Source organism: Ambystoma mexicanum, chromosome 5p, assembly GCF_040938575.1.
Source record: "Ambystoma mexicanum isolate Mex_15411 chromosome 5p, UKY_AmexF1_1, whole genome shotgun sequence".
NCBI classification, from domain to species: Eukaryota; Metazoa; Chordata; class Amphibia; order Caudata; family Ambystomatidae; genus Ambystoma; species Ambystoma mexicanum.
Genome location: NC_090930.1, coordinates 780,332,787 through 780,358,331, shown reverse-complemented (window position 1 = coordinate 780,358,331; position 25,545 = coordinate 780,332,787). Strand labels below are relative to the sequence as shown.

The 25,545-nt window shown below is 41.3% G+C and overlaps 1 protein-coding gene across 1 annotated transcript in view; it reads right to left on the bottom strand.

Moving 5' to 3' along the window:
• The window catches only part of STAC (SH3 and cysteine rich domain), a 1,207,284-nt gene that overhangs the window by 442,121 nt on the left and 739,618 nt on the right, over positions 1–25,545 (bottom strand). The window contains exon 3 of the mRNA XM_069613195.1: positions 3,589–3,689. Within this exon, the coding sequence (XP_069469296.1) occupies positions 3,589–3,689 (101 nt within the window). The remainder of the gene's footprint in view (positions 1–3,588; positions 3,690–25,545) is intronic.

Below are 25,545 nucleotides of genomic sequence, written 5' to 3'. Positions count from 1 at the left end.
ATCCACCTCGTAGTACTGGCAGCCAAATTATGAACAAAGTGCAAAGTTACTTGCCAGCATTTTTCCCATCCACCACCAGAGGATAATGGGGTTACATAATGACCTAGGGGAGAGAAACATAAGAAAAAGGGGGCAGGGCAGAAAAGATATGCTGCATACCATGGTCATGGTCTTGATACCGTAGAAGACCCATGCCACCCAGACCAATCTAATCGATTGTACACTGACATGAGCACCATGGCTAAACTAGCAACTAACAAGAGTTGCTATGTGTGCTCCTTGATACCCCACGCCTCGGAAGCACCTAAAATCCTAATACCCCAGTCAACAACTATTGCTGTTGCCCAATGTCTGATTCATCTTGCACTGTGTCAAATTCAGAGTAACTTCCAAGCACACACTGTTTCGTTACAAATGCTTGAAAATGAGAAAACTTGCCACAGTAAGCCCCAAGGAGTGCTCTGCATAAAGGAACCATTTTTCATCATAAAAGGGACGATGTTCACAAAGAATAGATGGCAAGAGGAAACAGTCATGTGCAAAGCAGAAGCATTGCGAGGACTATGCAATAAAAAATGTCTTTGGGTCGAAAAAACATGCATTCCAACTTTGTCTCAGCACATCGGCAAACTGACCTGGGTAACAACTCTCCAAAAACCAATCAAGATCCAACGTGAACTGCAATACAAACTATGTTTCCACGGAGAAGGGAAAGTACCCATGGGCACAAACAAACACTGCAATAAGACACTTATCCTTCCTGACATGAAGAAAGGAACAGCGGCTTTAATGGACACTTACTGGGTGTGCGGCAAACAGGTGTACTTGCACTTCCCAATGTCATTGGGAGGTACTTGTGCCCTGGCCACGCTGCATTCGGCCCTGATGGTTAATTCCTGGGAGTCATATCCAAGGGGAGGTGGTGCCAGCCAAGATGTCTCCAGCACCCCAGTCAACACCCAAAGAACCCCCTACGTATGACATACTGTTGGAAGATGAGCTGCACAACCGAGTGTCTCGAAAAAGTAGGGCCTCGAATTACATCTCCACAGACTCTTCTGAACTCTTGGTGCAAATACCTGACAAATTTAAGCTTTTCACGCCAGCAGAAACACTTTTTGCATCGCTCATCCCAAGTATCCGGACTCGAGCAAATGCCAAATGGCTACAAATCATTCGCTGGGAATTGATCCAACTGGCAAACAACACTGAAGAAGGTTTCAATGTCATCAAGGTGGAACTCAGATCCCTAAGGTTGACGACCATGCAAAATAGATACGTGTTGGACCTGCTCACAGCAATGGACGGTGGTGTTTGCCTAAAAATCAGGAGCGCATGTTGCATGTTCGTGCCTTCTGCCGATGCTGACGATGGGACATTATCACACGTGATAGCTGCAGTACACAATCTCAGTGAAAGAATGAAGAATGAAGGTGGCGCACAGTCTGGAAACTAGTTTGATGCGCTTTTTGAATAGGTACCGTTGTGGCTGGGGACTGTTATGAAGCTACTGGTGCCCGTTGTAGCTCTTATAAATGCCTAAAACTAAGAAGAGGTGGGACAGATGTCATATTTGATCAGCAGGTGTCACCAGGACTCATACGATAGTCACTGAATTCTGTGCAAGGAATACAGTCTGTTAAATGTTGACAAGTGAAGACTTTTCAAAAACTATGCTGCACCCATGAAAGATCATGTCAGTGGGCAGAATTGTCAAATGTGTGCAAGGCCAAGCTTCATTGACTTCTTACACATTGAAGGGCTGATTGGAAGCGCGCCTGGCATGTAGGAGTGCACTTCTGACGATATCCCCAGCGCTGCATAGTCTCCATTGACTCCCAGTCAAGAAAATCACACACTTCAAAACCTTCTACATCACACACTGTGCTAAACATGGCAAGTGCCCAGTCTCCTTCATAAGGACATTCCAGCACTGCGCTCCCTTGAGGCTTCTAAGGTCCAGTAATGCCACTCTAGTAGTAGTCTCTATCTTCAGTAGGAAAAGTCAGGTACTATCCCCTTTCTTGCTACTAGTCACCAAACTCTGGGACTCACTATCCAAGCACCTTTGCACGGAAGCGGGCCACCAGACATTCAGGAAACAGCTCAAGGTGTGTCTCTTCAATTAAAGATGTGCAAGAAGCTGGTCTGCTAGACATCCCTTCTAAAGACCACTACTCTTGTGCCTTTGTCTGAAAGCGTACCTCCTTTCCATGATCTTCAAACCTCACTACAAACTCTGGACCAAGCAAGGACTCCATCCCAGACTCAATCCTGCGTCGGAGGACGCTTTTTGTGCCATCGCTCCGTCTTCTCCTTCGCACTATAGTCTCTCCCTCATTAACATCATTGCTGTAAAATCTCCAACATTTTTACACCTCACTCATTCCCATCAGCAAACTCACAATATCTAGCTTACGAACCACAGATGCCAACTCTCCTGCTGTAGTGAGCACTCACACGGTATTGTACGATATTGTACGATCGGACCAAAGAAAAGGTCTGACTGTACAATACAACTGAAAAATGCTACCACCAAAGGTTCGAACACCAAAAGTTTGAACCTTTCGTGATAGCATTGCAGGTAAGTTAAAAAAAAAAAAAAGACTGCGGGGGCTGCAGGGGTGTCCCCCGCAACACCCCGCTCACTATACTGAGTGGTATAGTGAGCGGGGTGTTGTGGCGGACACCCCTGCAGCACACCCACGAAAAAGAAAAAAAAAAGAAAAAAGGGGCTGCAGGGGGAAACCCCTGCACCCCCCATAGTATGTAAGAGTGTTTGCATGAGAAAGGTGCAAACTTTTGGTAGTTCGCACCTTTCTCATGCAATCTTTCTGGCGGCAGCAAAATCAGCCGCGGTCGGATCACTTAGACTCCACTCACACAGCTTCCATAGTCGTTCTACCAACCCTGAGCCCCTCTCACACTTACATATAACCTAACGCAGGGTTGTTCACCCCCTGAAACACAAGGACTCGCTTCCACCCTAACACCAAACAGATAACGAGTGATTATGTCCTGCACTCATCCACAAGATATGTTTACCACAATCACCTCTTTCTCTATCCCGCTAATACCGCCACCGGTCGTTTTTACGGAGCTATATGCAGCAGGCCACCATTATGAGTCAATGTAAGCTCACATGAGTGTTAATACTCTCTAATGCAGGTCCACCAACCTCCTTCAACTGTTCTCCTTTACACAAATGGAAACTACTAGAACTGCTGGGATTCTTAAACAGACGCTATACTTTATGCAGAACTAACTTCATGCAGCACGCAGGGTTCCCATACGTGCCTATCACAATTCGCACTTAAAATACCGTGGCACATTTCGTACTTCATGACAATATTTCTACGTAAAGATATTGCTCGGCATTTATGCTTGGCTGAACGCGGCTTTATCTCTCCTGTGTAGAGAAATATGATTGCAATTAGCTGGGCTACTGGCTTCCACCAGAGCTCTTCCAGTGGATTCACGTGGTGCTATAATTGTGCATTATTCAACAAGAAAACAACGGGAAATGCGTTTTTTAAATGAAAGCCAGCGGTGGCTGCTGGTGGCACAGCATCCCGGCCGCTCACTCACCAGCTTGCCCATGCAGCGCTGCTGTCCCGTGCCGTCAGAACACTTGTGGTGGACGCTCATCTTGCAAGCCTTGCAGCGCAGGCCGTGTTTTGCACTCGACCCTGTGGAATGAATTCAGACAATAAAATTAGGACAATCTGACCGGTGACGCCATTTGACAGAGATGTAGAGAGGAAGCTCTTTGTTATCTGCATACTGATTGTAGGACACGATGCCCCCTTTATTCTTTATAAACATAACACGTTTGCACAGAAGCATTGGGGCATATAACATTGAAGTGGGACAGTATAATCTTGCATGTCATTTTTACAATTGTGGTGATTCTTTCTTTATAGACCTTCACCTCTATGATGTGGCCCCTCCCAGAACCCCAGCAAATGGCAGCAAACATAGCATGTCATTACTGAAAGGCATGCTGCAGAGTAAAGCCTGTGTTGGCAGTGCAAAGTCACTTTTCAGCAGTGCGAATTCACTTTGAACTGGGGAAATATTCCATGAATCAGGCCCTTGATTTTTTAACTGTGATTCCATAAGCCATCTGTCTTTTTCACACCAGTGCAAGAGTGGTGTCAGGCTAAGCCTTTTTATACCACACTCATTGCACATGCTCCAAATATATAAATCTCTGGTTGCTAAATTACTCAAGCATTTTAGCAACACACACACACACTGGTAGGGCTGATCAGTGCTACAGCATCTAAAACATGTATGCACCTCGCCTCACCCTCCTTGCCATGCTAGCAAACATGACCAGTCAAGTTCTTGTGTTAATATCTAACTTATTGTGATATTCTGTGCAACTGTACTTTATAAGGTTGGCTGCACCCAAATGCCAATGGGTCTGATTGCTGCTATATAAAAATGAAAAATAAAATAAAACACATAAATGCCTGCTTTAGAGTTTGATGATGTGATGGTTTGGGGCGCAGTAGCCTTAAGGGTTCCGTCATCACAATATATAAGTTAGCAGCTTAACATTTTAAAAGCAAGAGCAGAACTGCAACAACCAATGTACTGGAACAAGAGTTTGAAGAGTTGTGGCTAGTGGCAACCTACTCTACCAGTACATTCAGGACATTTTCCATTGCATCGAGCCTATGTACGTAGATGCCAGAGCCCATGGAGTAAAGGCATTTTGGTTCAGCTCGTAGAGATCAGTAAATCTAGAAAGGCGTCGGCATCTGTTCACACCCCATGAATGCACTGAGAGAATTCCGTCATTAGTAATTCCATGCAATTAACCAGCTGTTGGAGGGTGTTTGAGTGGCTGGGCAAGAGGCCAACTTAGTCCTGGATCTACGTCACCAGCAGACATGTTTATACATCTCATTGTGGGGCCAGCAGTATTATAAACATGTAAACAGGCAGTTCACGCGTTTCATGCACACAATGGAATCTTTTATATTTTTTGCTGAGTTGCGAAGCTCAGTTGTCACAACGCAATGTGTTTCCTGTCAGGTAATGGAGGACAGGCCACTGGTATTTCCGGGGATACGTGGCAAAGGTTTCCACAGTGCTGAGGAATAGTTTGAAATGCCTCCCCCACCTGATGTCAGCCTGTCCACCCCGTGATAGGGACCCTTTTATTGTAGGTCCATCTGCCATTTTCTGTGGCCACATGCGACATTGAGATCATATATTACCCTTCTGAAGTTATGATGTGGACTTTTCCTCTATCTTTCAAACCCTGCTCTCTTATTGCTGGTGGCTAGGTGGTTAGGAAGACATATACATCAGTATGTCCACCATGGTTGAGAAGGACGCAATTGTGGAATGGGATGAACAGGCACTGAGAGACATGGCAAATATAAAAAAATTAAAGAAATGAAAGAGAGGTATGACAGAATTAAAGGATCGAGACTCGCAAGGGTGAAACGGTTCGTGTGCTCAAACAAGGAGCAGATTTGAAGGTCCTCTTAGGCTGAGGAGAGTTTCGAGTGATGCTATTGTGCTGGAAGATGGTAGAGTATGAAACAAAGGGAGGAGTGCTTTGAAAGGGAGTGAGAGGTGAGTGCATGCCTTCGTGATATGTATATATATATATATATATATATATATATATATATATATATATATATATATATATATATATATATATATTCAGTAACAAAACAACTTTGTTAAAGGGACGTTATGGTTAAGTTGCCCTACTAAAAACCTGTAAAATTCACTACAAAAAAAACGTTGTTAAGGGGATGTTATGGTTAAGTTGCCCTACCAAAAACCTGTGCACTCCACTAAAAAAACTTTTCAAACGTGCCATTATGGTTCAAAGTAAAACCGAAAAACCCCTGAAATTCACCAGTTATGGTAGGCTAAGCAATCATACCTGCCATCACCACTGTGCACTGCTAACACTAACACCCAGGACATGAAAGATGGCATCACAAATGTCATTGATGACATCACTGACGACATCACATGTTTAGTCCCTTTGTTTTTGTTCACTGCCATATGTATATGTATATTCAGTAAAAAAAACTTTGTTAAAGGGATGTTACACTTCACAGTAAAGCCGAAAAACACTTGACATTCCCTAAGCAACCATAACTCGTGCCACCTACGTGCATTGCTAAGACTAACACCCAGGACATCAAAGATGACATCACAAATGTCATTGATGACATCACTGACCAAATAACAGACCAGGAAAAAAAAGAAGAAAGGCCAACAAACAACACAGAGGAAGACAGGCTGAAAAGGAAAGAACTGAAAATGGACACACTAAATGACAATTTTAACAGTTTAAGGCAATTTGTGGAGGAGTTTGTGAGAGGAAAAATATGTTATCACTGTCCCACCTGTACCTGCCCCCTTCTCCATTCCCTAGTGAACCATCCCCAAACCTTCAAGAAGAAAATAGACGTTTTGATGAAACATCCATCCCTTCTTCCCCTCACAAATCATCCCCTCAAAACCAGCCCGTGTTGAATCCTAATTCCCCTATATTCGTGTCAGTATCTGCTTCCCCTGTATTTCTGTTGATTGAAGTGTGTGTGTGTTTTTAGAACGTTTTTGTATATATATATTAGTTGTAGTTGAAGAGTTTGAAGAAACAAATGTTTTTTAAAAGACTTAAAATGTTTGCAAACAGCGCGCCTGTTCAAGCTATCCGTAAGCAATAGAATATGGATGTTCTAACGGCAATACACCTACTCGTACCAATGCCAACCAAGATAGAACTGATCTTAGAATGCACCTTCTGTGCAAGTTGTGCGTAAATAAACAGAATGGGGCGTCCAAAGGACATTATACCTCTCCGCACCGCTCACAAACGACATAAAACATGTTCTTAGAACACACCAGGTGTCGGGATGTCTGTAACTGAGCAAAATGGGAGTGTCTTAAGGACACTATACCTGTCCGTATCGTCCGCAGCCAAGATGGAATCGTCCGTAGAACAAGCGCGGTGGCCGGCATGTTCGTAGTCAAACAAAATGGAGGTGTCCTAAGGACACTGGACCTGTCCATACAGTCATCAGATCATGTATGCACATGCGCAGTACACCCATAAGTACAGCGAACATCGCGCCTGTCCCTAACCGTCTCACTTTTGTCGCACTTTTAATTAGTTTGAGGACCCGAACACTGTCCGTAGGACACTTGCGCGCATGCGCACGTTTGTTAGTCTGCTTTTGAGGTCCAGCGTGCACCCATTTACCTCGCGGATGTGTTCAGGACGTCATCATATGACCGCACCCACGCTGAGTGTGTGGACTAATTTGCGCATTTTGTGTGCTTCTGCAACATTACAAAAGAACTTATACACACAAGGGAAATTATTTCAGAGTATAAAATCATCATTTCACATGTCCCATACAATAGCTGTACCTGCAGACGTATTGTTTAAAATTTTTGGAATGCTTTTGAGTGATCAAGATGGTCATGAGCCGCACCCCTCCACCCCTATAAATGGCCACACCCCCGAGCGCGTCTTCATTGTGCTTCTGGCTATAGCAGATTGAGTTGTGCTGCCTTTACTGCTGTAGCAACCAATAGGAAACTAATCATTATGGCATCCATGGCTACTGTTGCTTCATTAGCCTCAGCATCACCCCGAAACCTTCCACCGCCACCACCTCCCTAAGGACCTGCAGAGGGATATACGGGTGAGGATGTAGAGATCGAGGAAGAAGAGGAAGAAGAGAATGAGGTGGAGGAACTCCGCACTACAAGCACTCTCCGGGAGTCTTGATGTGTGGCAGTTGTTTTCCGTTTGTGGGAACGTACCAAAAGCACGTGCGAACCTGTTCAGGTGTAACCAGTGCCAGTTGGTGCAGAGTCGCGGGAGACCTGGTGTGTACAGATTTGGTATGACAACCATGAAGCGACACCTTACTTCGTTCCACAGTGTGGACATTCGCAAGGTGGTACCATGTGAAGAACGTAGTAGATTGAGTTCCTCCACAGCATCCTCCGTGTCCGATTCTCTCACCACAAGAGACACTCCTGTGGGGGAGCGCATCCCTCCAGCTGCCTCACAAGCCATTTGCGATGCTGTTGACCTTTACCTTTCAAAAGTGACAATATTGTGTATGTATTGCGACCAGTACTCTGCAGGGGGGAGTGTTTTCGAAGTGCTTTTGAAGCTATGGTCACAGAGCACCAAAAGAACTGCCTCCTACCTAAGTAAAGCTCACCCTATATCTTTCATTCTCTACCTGCCCCTTCTTATCCCCATGGTTGCTGTCCCTTCCTTACCCTCCTCTGCACTCCTCTCTTAGTGTGTCGTGTGCCCAAAAGCAGTAAAGTTGAAAACAACATAAATTACAAAAAAGGCTCTTTTCAGAGCCGCCTTTCTCAGTTTAACAATAGAACTATCAAGTGACCGTTGTAGTCCTCTGCACATTTTTGAAAAAGTCTGCAGACAGTCGTAGGACACACAAAAGTGGAGGGTGCAAGCGGAGCAAAACCAATGGACTTTACGCTGGGAGTAAGTGGTGGCTCTGAAAAGAGCCTTTCGGTGGTGTATTGTGTGTGTCAAAAACTGTAGATTGGAAAAAATGGATTTCTCAAATAGGTTACAGTGACTCCAAAAAAGGTTGCAATGCATTTTGTACATTGCGAAGAAAAATCTGATTGCCAGCATATGCGAGATGGACTCCATCTCTGCGAAAAAATGAAAGAGCTGCGAAACAAAACGTTTTCATTGTGGAATGAGGACATGCCAACATCTCTTAGAAAGGCTCAAACAGCCTTATTCACATTGCGCCTCGCTTTCTCCATTTGTGGACCAAATGCAGAAGAACACAGCCATATATTTCTTTGTGCAATACGGGAAAAAACTCTCTGGCAATTTGGAAACATGTCCATGACCTTCGCAAGTCCTTCCGTCATTGCAAATTGCAAAGAAATTCCAGAGACATGGCCTGAACTGTTTCCCCCACAATGAATGATAAGTATATCAGGATGACACTCTGTCTGTAAAGTAGCACAGAGAGGTACCAAGTCCAGCCACCTCATTCCACGCACGCCATGCCAGTGCACTTCCACATGAGGAAATCCAAGATCTGCAAATAGACCGCAACTTTCTGCATGCACCTTCAACCAATGTATCCATGAGTCTCCCAAAATCCAGATAATCTGTTTTCGAGCACACAGAGCCATGGCTACCTGGTGTCCTGTCAGGGAGAAGACGGTCTCACTAAATCTCTCCTTTCAGAACACACCCACTGAACGTTATTGAAGAATCCCTAGCTCCGCTCATTCTCATTTGCATGCGTCTCCATCCCAGAATCCCTGTTGGTAATATGCGCTGCCAGCAAACTACCGCCATGTCCACGGACACGTACAGGATCAGAGCGTGACGACCGTACATTTAAGTATTATTCCCCTTTTCCCCTTTAAGGTGGGCTCTGAAAAGAGCTGTTTATTTTGGTTTTTGGGAAGATGCCTTACAGACACCTTTTATTTTGTGTTTTTTTAAATATTTTTTGTTTTTACTTTACTCCTACAACCATTACAGAACCTTCTCTAAAGCAAGCCTTACATTCCAAAAGAACATGGCATTTCCCAAAGAAGATAACGCAACACCATCTGCTTCAAGATATTCTGCATTACTGGGAACAATGCAATCATGGCTGCAGAAAAACATACCAGCTCGTAACATGAAAGCACACATGCCACGATTGATGTTACACCTCACAATACTTTGATCAGGACAGAAAACAGAACTGTTGTCCCATTTTCCTCTAGAGAGTAAACCAGAAAAAATTACTTTCGCAGTTGGAAAGATGTCCATGACTGCTTGAACCAACTGTTCCAAATCTTCCAGCAAAGTACGTGAAGTCACCTAGCCCAAATGGCAAGCACCGTAGTGCAAAAGTACCACATGAGGAGTGGTCATCGTATGCATGTCTCTGCGAACTTGTAGAATTGCCTCAACATTGCGATCACTCTCAGCTCCACACCACCTCCAATCCCCTCACATCAAAATGGTGTGCCACATGCCTACTCTCGGCATAGTGCTGTAAACCATGGACATAAATATCTACAAGGACCTGACCCTCTCCACCTCTGCCATCTTCAGTATATGCACTGTCTTTCGACACAAAAGAGCAATGTGAACATCTGATTGGCTGATGCCTACAGTCCCCTTTCCATGCTGGATTTGCTGTAGAAACCCGTATGTGACATGCCCTACCCACAGACAAGCTTTGTCTACGTGCGGCACGTAACTCTTAGCCAGTCCTTCTACCTTTTCCACATCAGTCGCAAATCCATTCCCTCATTGGACACAACTAAGCAGTCACACAACCATCCACCAATCACATTCAACATCGCTAAATCTAAATCTCTCATCAAAATTTCACACTTCAAATGTACTATCGATGACTCTGAAGGGAAGTTGCATATTATTGCAAAGCACCTACTTCAAAAACTACAGTGCAAGTGTTGCAGATTTCTACATACAGCTCCATGCATGTGCACATGCATGAGTATAAAGTACAGGTATTCATATTTTGATCAGAGAAAATGTGCAACCCTTATGATTTAATTTAAACAAATTAATGCCACTAAATCTGCATAGGCAATACATACCAAGGCTCCCCCTTTAAGTGCAAGATATCCGATTTTTCATTGACAAACCGCACTACTTTTTACTGTCTCCCGCATAACCTATACATACGTCACAACCATCCCTATTGAGCGCGAAACTCTATTGCCCATTAGAAAATGTCTGAATTTTGTAACATGTACCGCCTACATTAATGCTACTTGCAATGCGATCGTATGAGAAAAATAAACGCTCCAGATTGCTGTGGTGGCATCTCCCTCTGAGGGTCTCCCGATTTTTCGGAGTCATACTTATAATATGAAAGTAGAGATATTTTCCCATCTACTATCATGACCTATCGCTTACAAACCTCTCTCCTATAGATAATACAGCTTTACAAAAACAAAGCATTTTCATAACCTAAAATTTCTGAAGCACGTGCAACTAACATACTGCATATAACACAAAAAGGCAGCACATAGTGAAGTGAAATGCACACATGCCCTGTGTTGAAATATGAAAGGAGAATACTCCGACGAAACATGCAAAAGTAACTTGTATAGTAACATCACTGCTTTAAGCACACAAAGTTACTAACTTCTTTTTTTTACAAACGCAGTGAAGACTACTCTCCTGAAAATCAACAGCATCTACACTGAAAATGACATATCTGAAGAAACCTGGTCATTTTGCAAAAAAAAGTAAGTACAGTACTACCTTTATATTCTAACTATTCCTCAAAGAGACTGTGTGGGTTATTTATTTCATTTGCGCACCAAAGCAAACATTGATTTCTGAACCATTCTACCCACAAATCCCCATTTATTAAACAAAGAATAACAGGCAGAATGGCTCACAAATCCCAGTGTGTTTGGAACTCAAATAACATACAGAATCCTTAGAATGTTAGTACTAGAAAACAAATAGCTGTTTCAATTTTATGCCATTACGTTTACTGTTAATGCTTCTCCTCACCACTAGCCCACTTTGTACTCTCATCTGAAGCACATTGTAGTACTATACAAACAGAAAAATAACCTTCCCAAATCATTGTAAGAGGCCAATGCACATTCACACACCACCAAAAGAGCTTCCCCATCAAACGCATGCACGCATGCACACAGCACACATACATTGTACAACAGACCAAACCATGCATTCTTTTTTTCAACAGACCCCAAAGAATGCCTACCAAAAAGCAAGTCTGTAGAAAGGAACGCAGAAGTAGAGCAAATAAAAATAAAAGTGTCCAACCTAAGCATCCATCTGTAGCAGAGTTTGTAGAGAACTTTGGAACAAAACAGCTAATACAGCAATTTAGCGAAACAAAGTAAGCTTCAACTACCGAAACTTTACCTCCTCCATCAAAATGTGGCATGAAAAACAAAACGCTTCACAAAAAATCGGCTACCAGTACTGCTAACAATGCTCCTATTATTCCTGCTATAGTAACAAGAACCCATAGTAAAAAATCTATTTTAGCAAAAATGTTTCACCACAGAGTCCTTCAGAATCTAATAAGAAGAGGAACAAAATCATCCTCAACCCTTAAAACATACCGTAGAAAATGAATCCCACAAGCTCTCGTGGACAGTGCAATCCTTCTCAAAAGGAAGTTGTTTATATTAGTGTTAAATAGGATGAAACCACTAACAAAACTAAGTACCAAACTACAAAAGAAACTTATCAATAAACGGAATGTGAACAAAAATAACTTCTTACATATTTGTGGAGGTGAATGGAGTCACACGACAACCACAGAACCATATTTTAATGAAGAAGCATACAAACAAAATCAAACAAACACAATTGCCATCCATAGCAGTGGACGAAGGTATGAAAAAATCAATAATACCATCATGGAACAAGAAACACTGCTTAGAAAAGTATCCCCTGAAAACTCAGAATTACCTCTCGATTCGACTGAAGCAGACAGTCCAGTATACAAATGGCCGTGCACATCAATGTGTGCCATTCCAAACAAATCTTTCAAATCTTTACGTCAGTTCCTCAATCAGTATGTAAAAGGTAAAGACAAAATTAAAATGAAAGTGCTGCAAAATATGGATATCTGTCCAGTGCGCAAATACACAGGACTACAAGGACATTCATTAGCCTGCATTTATGGACCTATTTGCAAAAGCACCTTCCATGATATCAAAAGGATATCAATACATCATTCAAATGTATGAAATCTAGTGAATACATATACTATGCTAAAAGTCCAGCTGCAGAATTAGCCAATTTACATAACACTCTTCTGCATAGTACACCCAAATACCTGCAAGAAGAAATTGACCACATCCAGAGAAAATATTTTGGAATTGAAAGCCACTTACAAAATGCAATAGTTTTAGAACAGAGTAGCAACAATTCTGCACATAGCAACCTTCTATTACACACATACAAAAAAGAAATACTAAAATTTAAAAGTGCATCGGCTGAAGTACCAAACCATGTGTGTGTGTGTTGCCGCAGAACGTTTAACAAAAGGAACACAAAAAATGTAGACATAGCATACAAAATAGAAGACCATGAAGATTCCAAATGGTTTGAATTAGCTCTCGACCTTTTAGCAGAAAACAAATATCAAATAAGTGAACCCCTAATATGTTGCAGTTACTGCACTACAAAACTAGACAACAACCAAACCCCTTCACGTGCTATCACAAATAATTTGGAATTGTTACCACTACCAAAAACCCTGCAACAACTCAATTTGTATGAGAGCATCATAATTCAAAAGTTCACCCATTTCAAGCAATTATACACCTTCACCCAAAAACAGCAAAATTGCCTCCCTCTGAATTGGTGAAAGGCATTTGTGGCAAAGTAGTTTATTTGCCATTAGATCTAACCAAAAATGTACACACTCTAGGAGTGCAACGTTCAATAGAGCATTCTTTAATTGTCTTGGTAAATGGTATACCAACAAAAGACAAAAAAAAATTGGCAACAACTTGTGGACTTACATAAAGTTAGACAAGCCTTGCAATATCTAAAAGACAATAACGAGTTCTACAAGGAAATAAATATTGAAGAAAGCGTAAGGGAAACAACTGAAATAATTCAAGAGGCATCAGAAACTGGACAATTCGAACTTCTGGATCTTGCTGCAGTATCCACTCTTTTGGACCAGTACACATTCATCTATTGCAATCCAATGAAAGCATAGATGATGCACTAGAAACTTACCAAATGCAACAAACCAAAGGTTCACCAATGAGTATATGGGAAAAAAGTATAGAAGCACGTGTTTTTCCACTGCTATTTCCTACTGGTAAAGGTGGAAGATACGATGATAGACCCACTCAGATTACGTCATCAGAATACCGATCATTACGAATGTATTTGCAAGATCCCAGATTTAGGCAAAATGCGGAATACATATTCCACCTACTGTTTGAAAGTGAACTAGCAACGCTATGTTACAGAGTTGCACACATTTTGAAATCTGGAACCCAATTAATACAAAAGGTACAGGAAAAAGATGAGGTCTTACAATCAAGTATAAGAAAATTGTTTGCAAACATGCGTGGTACAAAAGAATACTGGTTCCGACGGCACAGAGACGTACGTTGTATGATCAGAAACCCTGGACCACCAACTTGGTTTGATACACTAAGTTGTGGAGAATATGCATGGGAAGATTTACATGAGTTCCTACGCATATCAAACAACAACAAAACCAACATAAATATATTAACACCTGGAGAACTTTGCTCTCTAGATCCAGTTAATGTGTCAAGATATTTCCATCAACGTTTCATTGCTATGCTACACTTTATTTTCAATAAAACTGTTCATCCCCTCGGAGAAGTGCAACACTTTTGGAGAAAAGAATATAAAGCTAGACGAGCACCACATATTAACATGCTTTTATGGATCAAAGTGCACCGAAATTTGGTCACAACAGTGATGCCACTGTTTTGCAGTTCATCCAAAAATATGTCCCTTGTGAAATCCCTTCACAACGGACACATAGTGACCTGCATGGGCAGATTTTACAATTTCAAAGACACAAATGTGGCAAATATTGTCGTTGCAAATACAAAAACAAAGGTAAATACTACACCAAATGCCGCTTTGGTTTCCCTAGACCAGTTACAGAAACAGGTGAAGTGAACAGTGTTAAAGGTAAATCACCTAAGAACACGTATTACATAAAAAGAACAGAAGAATCAAAATATATCAATGATTATAATGCAATCATTGCCCTCTTAAGGAATGCAAACACAGATGTGCAGTACATTGCAGACAATTCTACTGCTGTTGCACGATATGTTACAGCCTACTGAACAAAAGGAGAAAAAAACAGAGCTTCAAGACCTCTGGGATGACCTAGAATCAGACAAAACACTATCGCGGAAATTGTACAGCTTAGACATAAAAGTACTCTCTGATAGAGAATGTGGCGCCTATGAAGCAGCAGATCGTTTAACCGGTACTGCTTTGTATGGAAAATCAGACAACATAGTATGGCTAAGTCTTGGTCCTGCTAAATCTAGAAAAAGAGTTCTGAAATCAAATGAGGACATAGAAACAATTGCCAGAAATGATCCCAACAGCCAAGAAATTTTAAAAAACAATTTACTGGACACATACTATCCAAACAGGAATAGCACTTTGGAAAGCATGTGTCTATACCACATAGCTCAAAACTTTGCATACAAAAATAATATAAAACCAGATGAAAGCAAAGGTAGATATAGAGTGACCGATTGTGAAGGCAGCTTAGTGAAACTTACCAAACAAAGCTTAATTAATCATGTTAAATTGTCATTAAAAACTCCTCAACAAAAAGAACTATATCACATGTCTCTGCTACAACTTTTTAAACCATAGAGAAAAGAGGAAGAGATACTAGATAGCTATGACTGCTATGAAGATGCTTTCAAAGCAAATGAAAGCGATATCACCGATGTGAACTTTATGCAGTACAAAGCAATGTTACACAATGAGCAGCAACACGAAGAAGAACTTCAGGCCCAACTAGATAAGGACTCTTCCGACAGTAGTCAACCTTCTGTAACAGGAAGCCAAAAACCACTAGGAAAGCCATTAACAGCAAATGAGGCAGAATTAGCTATGACAGAAGTGGAAAACACCATGTGTCACTATCAAGAAGATATAGAAGACTTAACTGTACAACAAGCAAAACTTAACAAAGATCAGCGCACCATTTTTGAAGACGTAACAAAACAAATTGTACATGGTGTACAACACGAAAATAAAGAATGTACCTACCAAAATTACAAACCTATACTGCTGTACGTTAGTGGTGAAGCTGGCTCAGGAAAAACATTCTTAATCAAAATCATCAGCAAGTTCCTTCAACAATTGACAAACAACAAACTGTCAGCTGTTGTAACTGACCCCACAGGTTTAGCTGCCTACAACATAGGCGGTGTCACTTTACACCGATTACTACTCATTCCAGTAGAGCATCAAAACAAATTAGACTATTACAAACTTTCTGCAGACGCTACAATGGAACTATGCACAGTATTAAAACACATGAAAATGCTACTAATAGATGAAGTGAGCATGGTCTGCAACCTGATGTTGGCTTTGATTCACCTCAGATTGCACGAAGTACTTAAAACAAACTACGAAGAACTCTTTGCAGGAAAACACATTATCGTTTTCAGAGATCTTCTACAATTGACACCAGTGAAAGGTGAACCTATTTTTAAAACCTTAGGACACAAACTCTGCCGTAAAACTGTTGGCAGCATAGGAAATGTCAACCTTTGGCAACATTTCCAATGTAATTACGGCATGTACTCAATTTCAATGTTCGCTAACACCACGTGTGTCTTTAGAACAGTTTCAAGTTCCTTGTGCACAGCACGGACTGAAACACTACCCTTATTAGACCCCTCATTTTCTGTACGTACAAACATCCCGAACAAGGCGCCCACAGAAAATACATCATCAACACATAGGGCAGAACAAATGCAGTTTTTCACCCATCTCTTACTGTCTGACCGTCCCCAAGCACTATGACACAGCAAAATAGTTTTCAAAATAGCATGTTGCCGCAGGTTGCTGCTCCGCTGTCGGTGGATCCAAGATGTCGGGTGCATCCAACCAATCTGACGCAGAACACGTCTTGCTGCAGCCAATCGGCTGAGATGTCGCGTGTCCGTGGTCACGACATTCGGCCAATCGGTATCTTGTCCGTGGACCGAACAGGGAAGTGTGACCGCGTAGCGGACATAGATATCACTAATTGTTTGAGACCTACTTTTTGGTAATTTTGCACAGGAGGTCACCAAATTTACAAAGCACACTTTTGGGACCAAGCCCCTGCCGCAAATTTGGTGAAAATCTGTCCAGCGGTTTGGCCTGTAGCCGTGCACAGTTTTTCCCCCATTCAGTCTATGGGAATAACAGAAGTTTTGGGACCCGCCCTATAACTTTGCCCCCCCTGGACCAAACCGCACCAAATTTGTTTTGCAAGGTTTGGTGAGGATTCGTCCATGGGGAGCCAAGTTATAAGCCACCCAAAAAGTGTACTTCTGTACTTCCTATAGAAACAGCAATTTAACCATAACTACCTACTATGGCCATGTAATATATATATATATATATATATATATTATATTCAATGAAAAAACTTTGTGAAAGGGACATTATGTTTAAGTTGCGCTACTAAAAACCTATGAAATTCTGTGAAAAAATTAGTTAAAGGGACGTTATGGTTCCAAGTAAAACCGAATACACCTGAAATTTGCCAGTTTTGGTAAGCTAAGCAACCATAACTGGTGCCACCACCGTGCACTGCTAAGACTAACACCCAGGACATCAAAGATGGCATCATAGGTTTTTATTAGTGCAACTTAACCATAACATCCCCTTAACAAAGTTTTTTCAGTGAATTTCATAGGTTTTTATTAGTGCAACTTAACCATAATGTTTACGAACATCTGACTTCATTGCAGACCTTCCGGAGAGTGCCACATGACCATATGCTGGCGCGCAGCATGATGACGTGCCCGAGAACCCGTATGCACTTCACGATGAGATCTGTGATTCGTGGACAGTTCAGAACTGCATTTTCTACTGATCTAGGAACTTTCAACTTCAAAATTTCCCTTGCACAGCTCCAACACCTATTCCTACTCATACATTAACAATGTAGTACACAGTACATACTTTTAGCAAAACTGCTATTTATCTTCAAATAGAATCAGCTAATGCCATCCCTCCTCCTCAAGAGAAACCACCACTGCTGTAATCAAGGAGCACGAGAAACACTGCCTCCTACCTTGGAAATAACACATGCACAACATTTTCCCCTGTCCATATTAGTGTCTGGTGCCCCTTCCCTCATTTCCCTCCCATTCGTTCGTTCTAAGCTCTCCTGCCGAAAAAAAAGGCATCCAAAAACAAAATAAATGTTCCTTTAGGAACCACCTTTCACAGTTAAAAAATAGAACAAAAAATAAATGTATAGACTCCATCTACTTTATATTTCTCAGTAAAGTACATAGACTGAATAAGATTTTCCAACATTTCCATTTGCATTTTGTGCTATGCTAATGGGAATATTGTGGCGTTCATCCTCCGTTCCAGGGACTGGAATGGTGGATACCAGCCCAGCAGCCCAAGTTATCAGCCTAAGTGAAGCGAGGGTGGATAACGAGGTCTCTGGACCATTATCCCCCCATTCCAACCCCTGAAATGGGGGATGAAGGCCATTAGCAGCCTAGGTTCCCAAAGCGGGAACCTGGGGTACTAAAAAAGAGGATTTTTCTTCCTACACCGGGACGCCTGTGGCGTCCCGGTGTAGGAAGGAAAATCCTTTTCCAAGATGGCCACCATGGAAAGGGAAGGCGAGGGTTCCATACAGGGCCCCTCTTCGCGTTCCATGGCAGCCTGCATAAGGCAAAAAGAGAACCCTATGACCATATTACCATGAGCACATTTTTCTTCCCTTTCAAATCTATCCTAATTTCGAATAACTTTACCACAAAGCCAGTCCAAGGTGGACATGGCCACTTTAATCCTATGTTTTGTTCCTTGTGGTCATGGCCAGTAGCCAGATTGTCCGGATCATGACCTTATTGCATGACCCAGACAATCTGACCACTGCCCATGCCACAGGCTACCCCTCAGTCACTAAAGGTATACTGCTATTTTTTGTAGCTACATTATGACACTTGTCAAAAAATGTAACACTGGCACATTTCCAAAACCATGCTTGTAGTTCCTTGCCAATGCTCCTTACGCAAGTTTGCTGGAAATCCACCCATGTCTTATTTTTCCAAAAGTGTCAAATGTATGCACATACAATCGTCATATAACCTAGCCCCCACTTGAAAAAATCCATTCAGACTTTATGAAAACATTTATATCTAGATCTATAATCTTTTGCAAACCTTTGTGTAGATTTGTCAAATGGCACCACATTTTTAAGCCTTTACAATATGTTGGCACCCCCCTCTAATTTTTCTCCTTCTTGACAGAATCCCACAAAACTTTGTAAACTCATTCGGAATCAGGTCAGAAATATCACATCCCATCCTCATCACCCCTCACCTCCCCAGAGATTATTTGATAAGTTTGATAAGTGCAATCCTCAGAAAATATTATTGTCCCGAAGGTTCGGACATGTGTTTTTATGCACCGTACCTTAGTTTTCCTCTTTTGTACACATACGAAATCTAGAAGCAGGGCGCGGCCATCTGGTGCTAATCTTATCCGTTGCTGCATCGCCCTAATGTGAACTGCCCAAGCGGCACTAAATCATATGCCCCGCCCCTGAGCTTCACATCACCAAACCTAGTCATATTCTCCATCTTTCTCGGTGATGTTCCTGGGCAGCGTAGCCAAACGTGCCCAGTCATCACCTAATTGAAGTGACGCAGAACCTGAAAATCAACACACATCGTCTCACAACACAGCATGTCACAATTCAGAATATTAAAGCATACTTTAAATGGAAACAACAAGACTGTACAATTTGTAAAGTACTTTTATTTCACAATAAACTCTCCGAGAACATCCGACGATTGCCATATTCAATCAAATTGGAAATCTGTTTCTTCGCTCGCGATCCGAAAATGTTTATCGTGAGTCACGCGTTTTTCTTTTTGCGTACACAAGGTGTTCGTTTTGGGTAAAAGAAGCACTTGGGTCACACAGTGAATTCCAGGGCTTGCGCATCAACTTGGGGGTAGACCACCGTAAAGGATGTTATGTCGCTCCTAATCGCTAGTACAAAATAAGGGCATATGGGCCCTTGGCAATCGTCCCAAAAAAGAGTCAAATATATCCAGTTGTTCACAAGTATCTGCAGCTGCTGGTTGAAGAACCTGTCAGTTGGCATCTGGAATCTATGACAATCGCAGAATGGCAGGATGTACCTGTTTCGAAAACATAATAGAAATGTGTCTCACTAGCCGATCTTTATTACAATGTATCTATTGACTTACTAATTCGGCACAGAGTTTAAACTAACGATTAGCACAGACATGAAAAAATGTCAACAGAGAGAAAACAACGTGGAAAGTAGTACACAATTTGCTTCCGAGGACATTGCTATGTAGTATGATCAACTCTAAACGGGATACAGAAGCTGATGCTACAATTCGAGGTGCTCATGGATGGCATTTTAATGAAATATTAGCATTGAACCTGGGAGAACCGAGTAGTGGTCTACATGCATCTCAATGCTGGCCTGCCCATGTGGGTGGTAGAAAGAACATTACACACAAAGGTTATACTTGCGTTTCATTGCAATATGCCACACAGAACAAACAAGTAGACTTTAACCCAGAAATAATGGTCAGATAATGATAAGTTGATGCTCGTTCGGCTATAAAATCGTCGAAAATCAAACTTACATTATATTCGCCATTTCCATTCTCTTGGCGCAACTCAGACCGTAACGCAGACTCCGTTCACACCAACGATTTTTCATGAACTGAATTCACATGTTCCTTAGTCCAGCTTTGTATTGCATAACCTTATCAAATCTTACATTATTACACCCCTCCTTTCATTCAATTCCTTTCGGAATGGTCCCTTTCTCTCAAGGTCAAAAAACAATTGAACCTTATACTGTGTGTCCGATGCGTGGGCTTCCTTAGCTTCCTTAGCTTGCAAGCAAAAATTCAAAGCTGGTGACCTCCACTCAGAATCAACATACATTCTTAGTTTGCAACAACTTGCCTAGCGGCATCCATGAGAACTGTAATTGTGATGCACGTGCACAGCAGGAAATATGTGGGGGCTGCCCTTGCTCGATCATCGCGGTGCTGCTAAGGGGTAGGGAAACTTTGTAATGACAGAATGCACCCTACTACAACATTGAAGTAGAGGGTACACAAAAAAGAGTCAAAGTGTTTCTAGCAATATCCCCATATATTCTTAGGCCACAGACTCTTCCACTTATGTAGCCTAAGTCCCATCCGTTTTGTGGGATTGTAAGGCAATTGTAAAAACTGGAGTAGTTGAAAAAAAAAATTAACAAAGAGGATACATTTTAACAGATAAATTGGATGCTTTATTTGGACACTTCTTAAAAACATTGTTGATCAAAAAAACAGATGGTAATCATTTGTACCTGGATTTGAACTGTTCCACGAGCTCTGTTTTCGGTGGAAAGGGTACGCTGGCAATGTTTTCTGACAAAATCGCATGAAATTCCATGATTATACATCTCCATCCCTTGAATGCCGAAATGCAATCTCTTTGGCCTGTACTTTAGGCACATATTGTGGAACACCTCCAAATCTACCGTGTGAAAAAATGCTGTGAGTCTCGTCAGATCTCTTGAGAGTTTTATCAAACACAATCTTCTCAAGTGCTTTGTGTGGAGGCGAAGATGGAATCAACCACTTCTTCTTCCGTTCCTGCAAAGGACTGTTCACGAACATCCTAACTGTTTGGACTTTTGCTTCTTGCAGCCATATCCCATCCCATCCTCATCACCCCTCACCTCCCCAGAGATTATTTGATAATTTTGACAAGTGCAATTTGTGTTTTTTAATATGTTTTTACCGCGATGTCTGCGGACACCGAACACGGATCCCAGATGGCGGGCGCATCAAAATAATCCAACGCACCTCATGTTTCATCCCAGCCAATCAGCGGACACGTCGCATGTCTACGGACATGACGCAAGGCGATTAACCAATCAGTGTCCTGTCCGCGGAGCGAACAGGGAAGTGTGTCCACGGAGCGGACATAGATATCACTAATTTTTAGGACCTACTTTTTGGTCATTTAAAAAAAAATGACCCAAAAATTACCGGACGGATTTTCACCAAATTTACAAAAGCACGATTTGGTGAAAATCCATCCACTGTTTTGGGCTGTAGGCGTGAGCAAAGTTTTTTCCCCATTCAGTCTACGGGAAAAAAAGAAATGTTGGGACGCCCCCTATAACTTTTCCCCCCCTGGACCAAACCTCACCAAACTTTGCACAGAAATTCAGAGTGGGCCACATACTTTTTTGCAAAGTTAAGTGTGGATTCGTCCAGGGGGAGCAAAGTTATAAGCCGCCCAAAAAGTGCTCTTCAATATGGGTTAAGCAACTTAACCATAACTACACGGCCATTACCGTGGCCATGTAATATGTAAATAGAAAGGAGGTGATTTGTGGGGAAGGTGGATAAAGTTGGCATTTAAAAAGGGGGAGGTGTGTTATGCGGTTGCCATTTAAAGTTGTTTAATTACTTTTGCTATCACCTGCTGTACAGCAGTTATGCATTCCAAACTTCTTTTTGTGTACATTCAACAGTACTCATGGTTCCTTGGCGGAATGTTCTTTGAAATATTTGTATATGAGAGAGCCAGGCAGGAGAGCAGCTATACTGGAGTGTGGACGCAGTGCACAGATGCACGGCGGCTTCGTAATTATGGACGCCGGAATAAAGAGGAACAGAGTGCATGCGTAGTCCATTGGCTTTTACCCACACAACACTGAGGTGTGTTGTGCCTTGCTGCCTGTTATACAGTGTGAATGCATTAATTTTTATTGGAAGTATTTCTCAATGTCTTTTGCTGACCTTGACCATGCATTTTTATGAGTAACATTATCGTAAGACATTTCTTTATATTTATTATCATAGATCCTTGGCACTACCAACTTCTCCGGACTGGGATATGGCCTGCACACCTTGCTTAAATCAAACCCTTCATAGAGAAACTTGAATGATAATGAGGGTAGGTACTTTAAGTAAAGGGTGCGTGGGAGAAACAACATGACTCTGGCATAGGATGTAACAAATAAACTAAAAAGATAATACGTGTCCAAAATACCAACTTCTGCCTTATCAAATAAATATTGAAGTTGTTGGAGCATGTTCTAGAACGCAGTCATCTCTTTGACCCCATGGCACTCAAGATGAGTGCTGATTCAAATAAGAATGTTGTAAAGAAAGAGTTAATTGCCACACGTTTTGCTTTGCTAAAGTGGATTAGTCAAATAATGTGATCGATGGAAGGTCTTTAATTCATCTTAACCACTGGCATTGATCTAAGCAACATACCACACCACCGCTTTTTAGCCTGACTACACCATTGAAAAAGGGGACCAGTGATATGCAAGTCGGTCTGATATTGCTGCTAATGGGAACAGTTCAGCCCAAACTGCTCGGCCATATAAACAGAAGCGCAGCTCCAGACATATTTTGACCTAAATTGACTTTCTTTCTCCTCCTGAAAAATCTAATCTTGCAATGCAGGCAATATTTGAGTAACTTATGCTCTTTATAGTGGAATGTCGAGTACATATGACACTTGTTTCATCGAAATGGAGCAGAGGATGAGTGATTAAGAAGTATCTTATGGCAAATTCAGCAAACTGGAAAAGGAGGTATCTTAAATGAAATCTCACTGTGACAATTTGGATAATGAGAGGCAAAAGAATAAGCTGAATATTAATGGATCACTAAATAACCTCTTAACATACTTGCTGTCTTATCCTATAAAATTGCTCAACTCATTCTGGATCTCAATGTAAATATTTGGAGGCCTCACCATCTGAGACATCCCATATCTACTTATACATCTATTAAGCTAAAAACTAGAGGCACAATCCTCCTTTTCTCAGAAAACACCCAATTAATGCTAATTATTAATTAGGCCAGGTGGGTAAGACAACTGAAATGGTCTGCAAACAGAATATTTATCTTCCACACTTTATCAAGAGCAGTTTCTGAAAGACGAAATGTGTTCTTAGCTTTTAGAGATGGGCAGAAAACATTTGATGACAGGTACACACTTTTCCATCCCTATTCTTTTAAACCTTTGAAGAGACTTTTAGCGGTTATATAGTCTTGGCAGAATATGTGCGTGGGGATATAATCACGTGGAAATTGCCTGTTGTGGGATCTTCTTAGTTTCAGATCTCTGTGATCAAATTAGCTCTGTTTTAATCTTGTGAAGTTTCCTTGTTTATGGATTTGCATGTTTGCAGTATTAATTTACCATTTTCTGATCTTGGCAATGGATTTCCATTACATAATGGTGTTCCCCTCTCACTTTACTGTTGCTCCTCATTTTTTGCTAGTACAATATCACTTATTTGCAAAGTCAGATTTAAATTCCTTTTTATGATTTCTCATTGCTTTAATTGTTCTGCTCAATTAGGTTTATCATCGCATTGTAATTGCCTGCCATGATCTTGCATCTTATATGTACACCTTTGTATTTTACTTTATGGCTTTGTTTAATTCTAATATCTCAATTTAATTTATACATATTTTGTCTGAAGATTAGACGACATACAAGCAAGCTACTCCTCACTGATGATGCCCAAACATCTCTGGGGATGCTTGTGGTCTCGTGAAGAAGGGATGTGACCAAGCAGTTCGGGTTGGACTGTCCCTTTTGGGTTGGGACCAAGCCTCCTTTGCATATGGCCTTTCCCCTTTTGCAATGGCTTGGCAGGTGATGAACAATTGTCTGTAGGGTGGCCGAGAGCAATGCCAGAGGTTAAGATTAATTCTAAACCTTCCAGCCATCACTTCTTTTGTTGTGCTATAATATATTATATGACACTATTTAAGTCTATTATTTTGCTGATAATTCAATATTCTAGTAGATGCAAATTAAGATAGACTGCATTAGCACAGAATTTGAAGGAATTGATTGAAAGTGGAAGCCAAATGGAATATAGAATTTGGACTTACTCTTCATTAATAAAATATGTTCAGTGGTTTCAATTATTAGTAAGGAGACTGTCTATACATTTTGAAAGTCTACAGAAGGCCTCCCTCCACTTAAATTTTCGTTATGAGGAATAATTCACTAAGTAAAAAATGATGACCAAACCTCAAATTCCTTAATCAGCTTTGCAAGTTTCCAAACACGTGGCAACATATTTGTCAAGTGTGTTGTTAAGCTGGTATTTGGTTTTCTTATTTGATTTCTTATGAGGTACGTGGAGGGGCAGAAATTCAAGAAAAAGACTACCACAGTTATCTGTTGGTACCAGGATTGCACATTTTCTACTGTATGCTCTTGCATTTTACAATAAGCAGGGGGTTAGATTACAGAGAGTGATTCGGATGTGGCATGTCCTTTCAGGAGCGTGAATTAGGCGTCAATTAGCTTATACATTGCTGGAAGTTTATTTCATTAATCAGTGGGTTGTCAAACAGTAAAAGACCCAATCATAACAACTCTAACCGCACTAGCCCAGTGTTTAAGTTTTCAAACATTGAGGGAGCTGATAATTAATATATATTCATTTAGAGTAATCCTCAAAATACAATGAATAGTTCTCTCACATTATAGCATTAATAGATTAAATTGAATGTAACCATTTTAAATGAAATATCTTGAAATGTAAGGCTGCTTCCATTTTCCACCATGCAGCCAGCCTACCTTTGGTATTAAATATGACAATCCCATCTATTATAATAAGTTGGTATTGACAATAATCATATTTATTTACTAGAGTACATAGTACCATGGCGGATCAGGGTGATGGTGGTGTT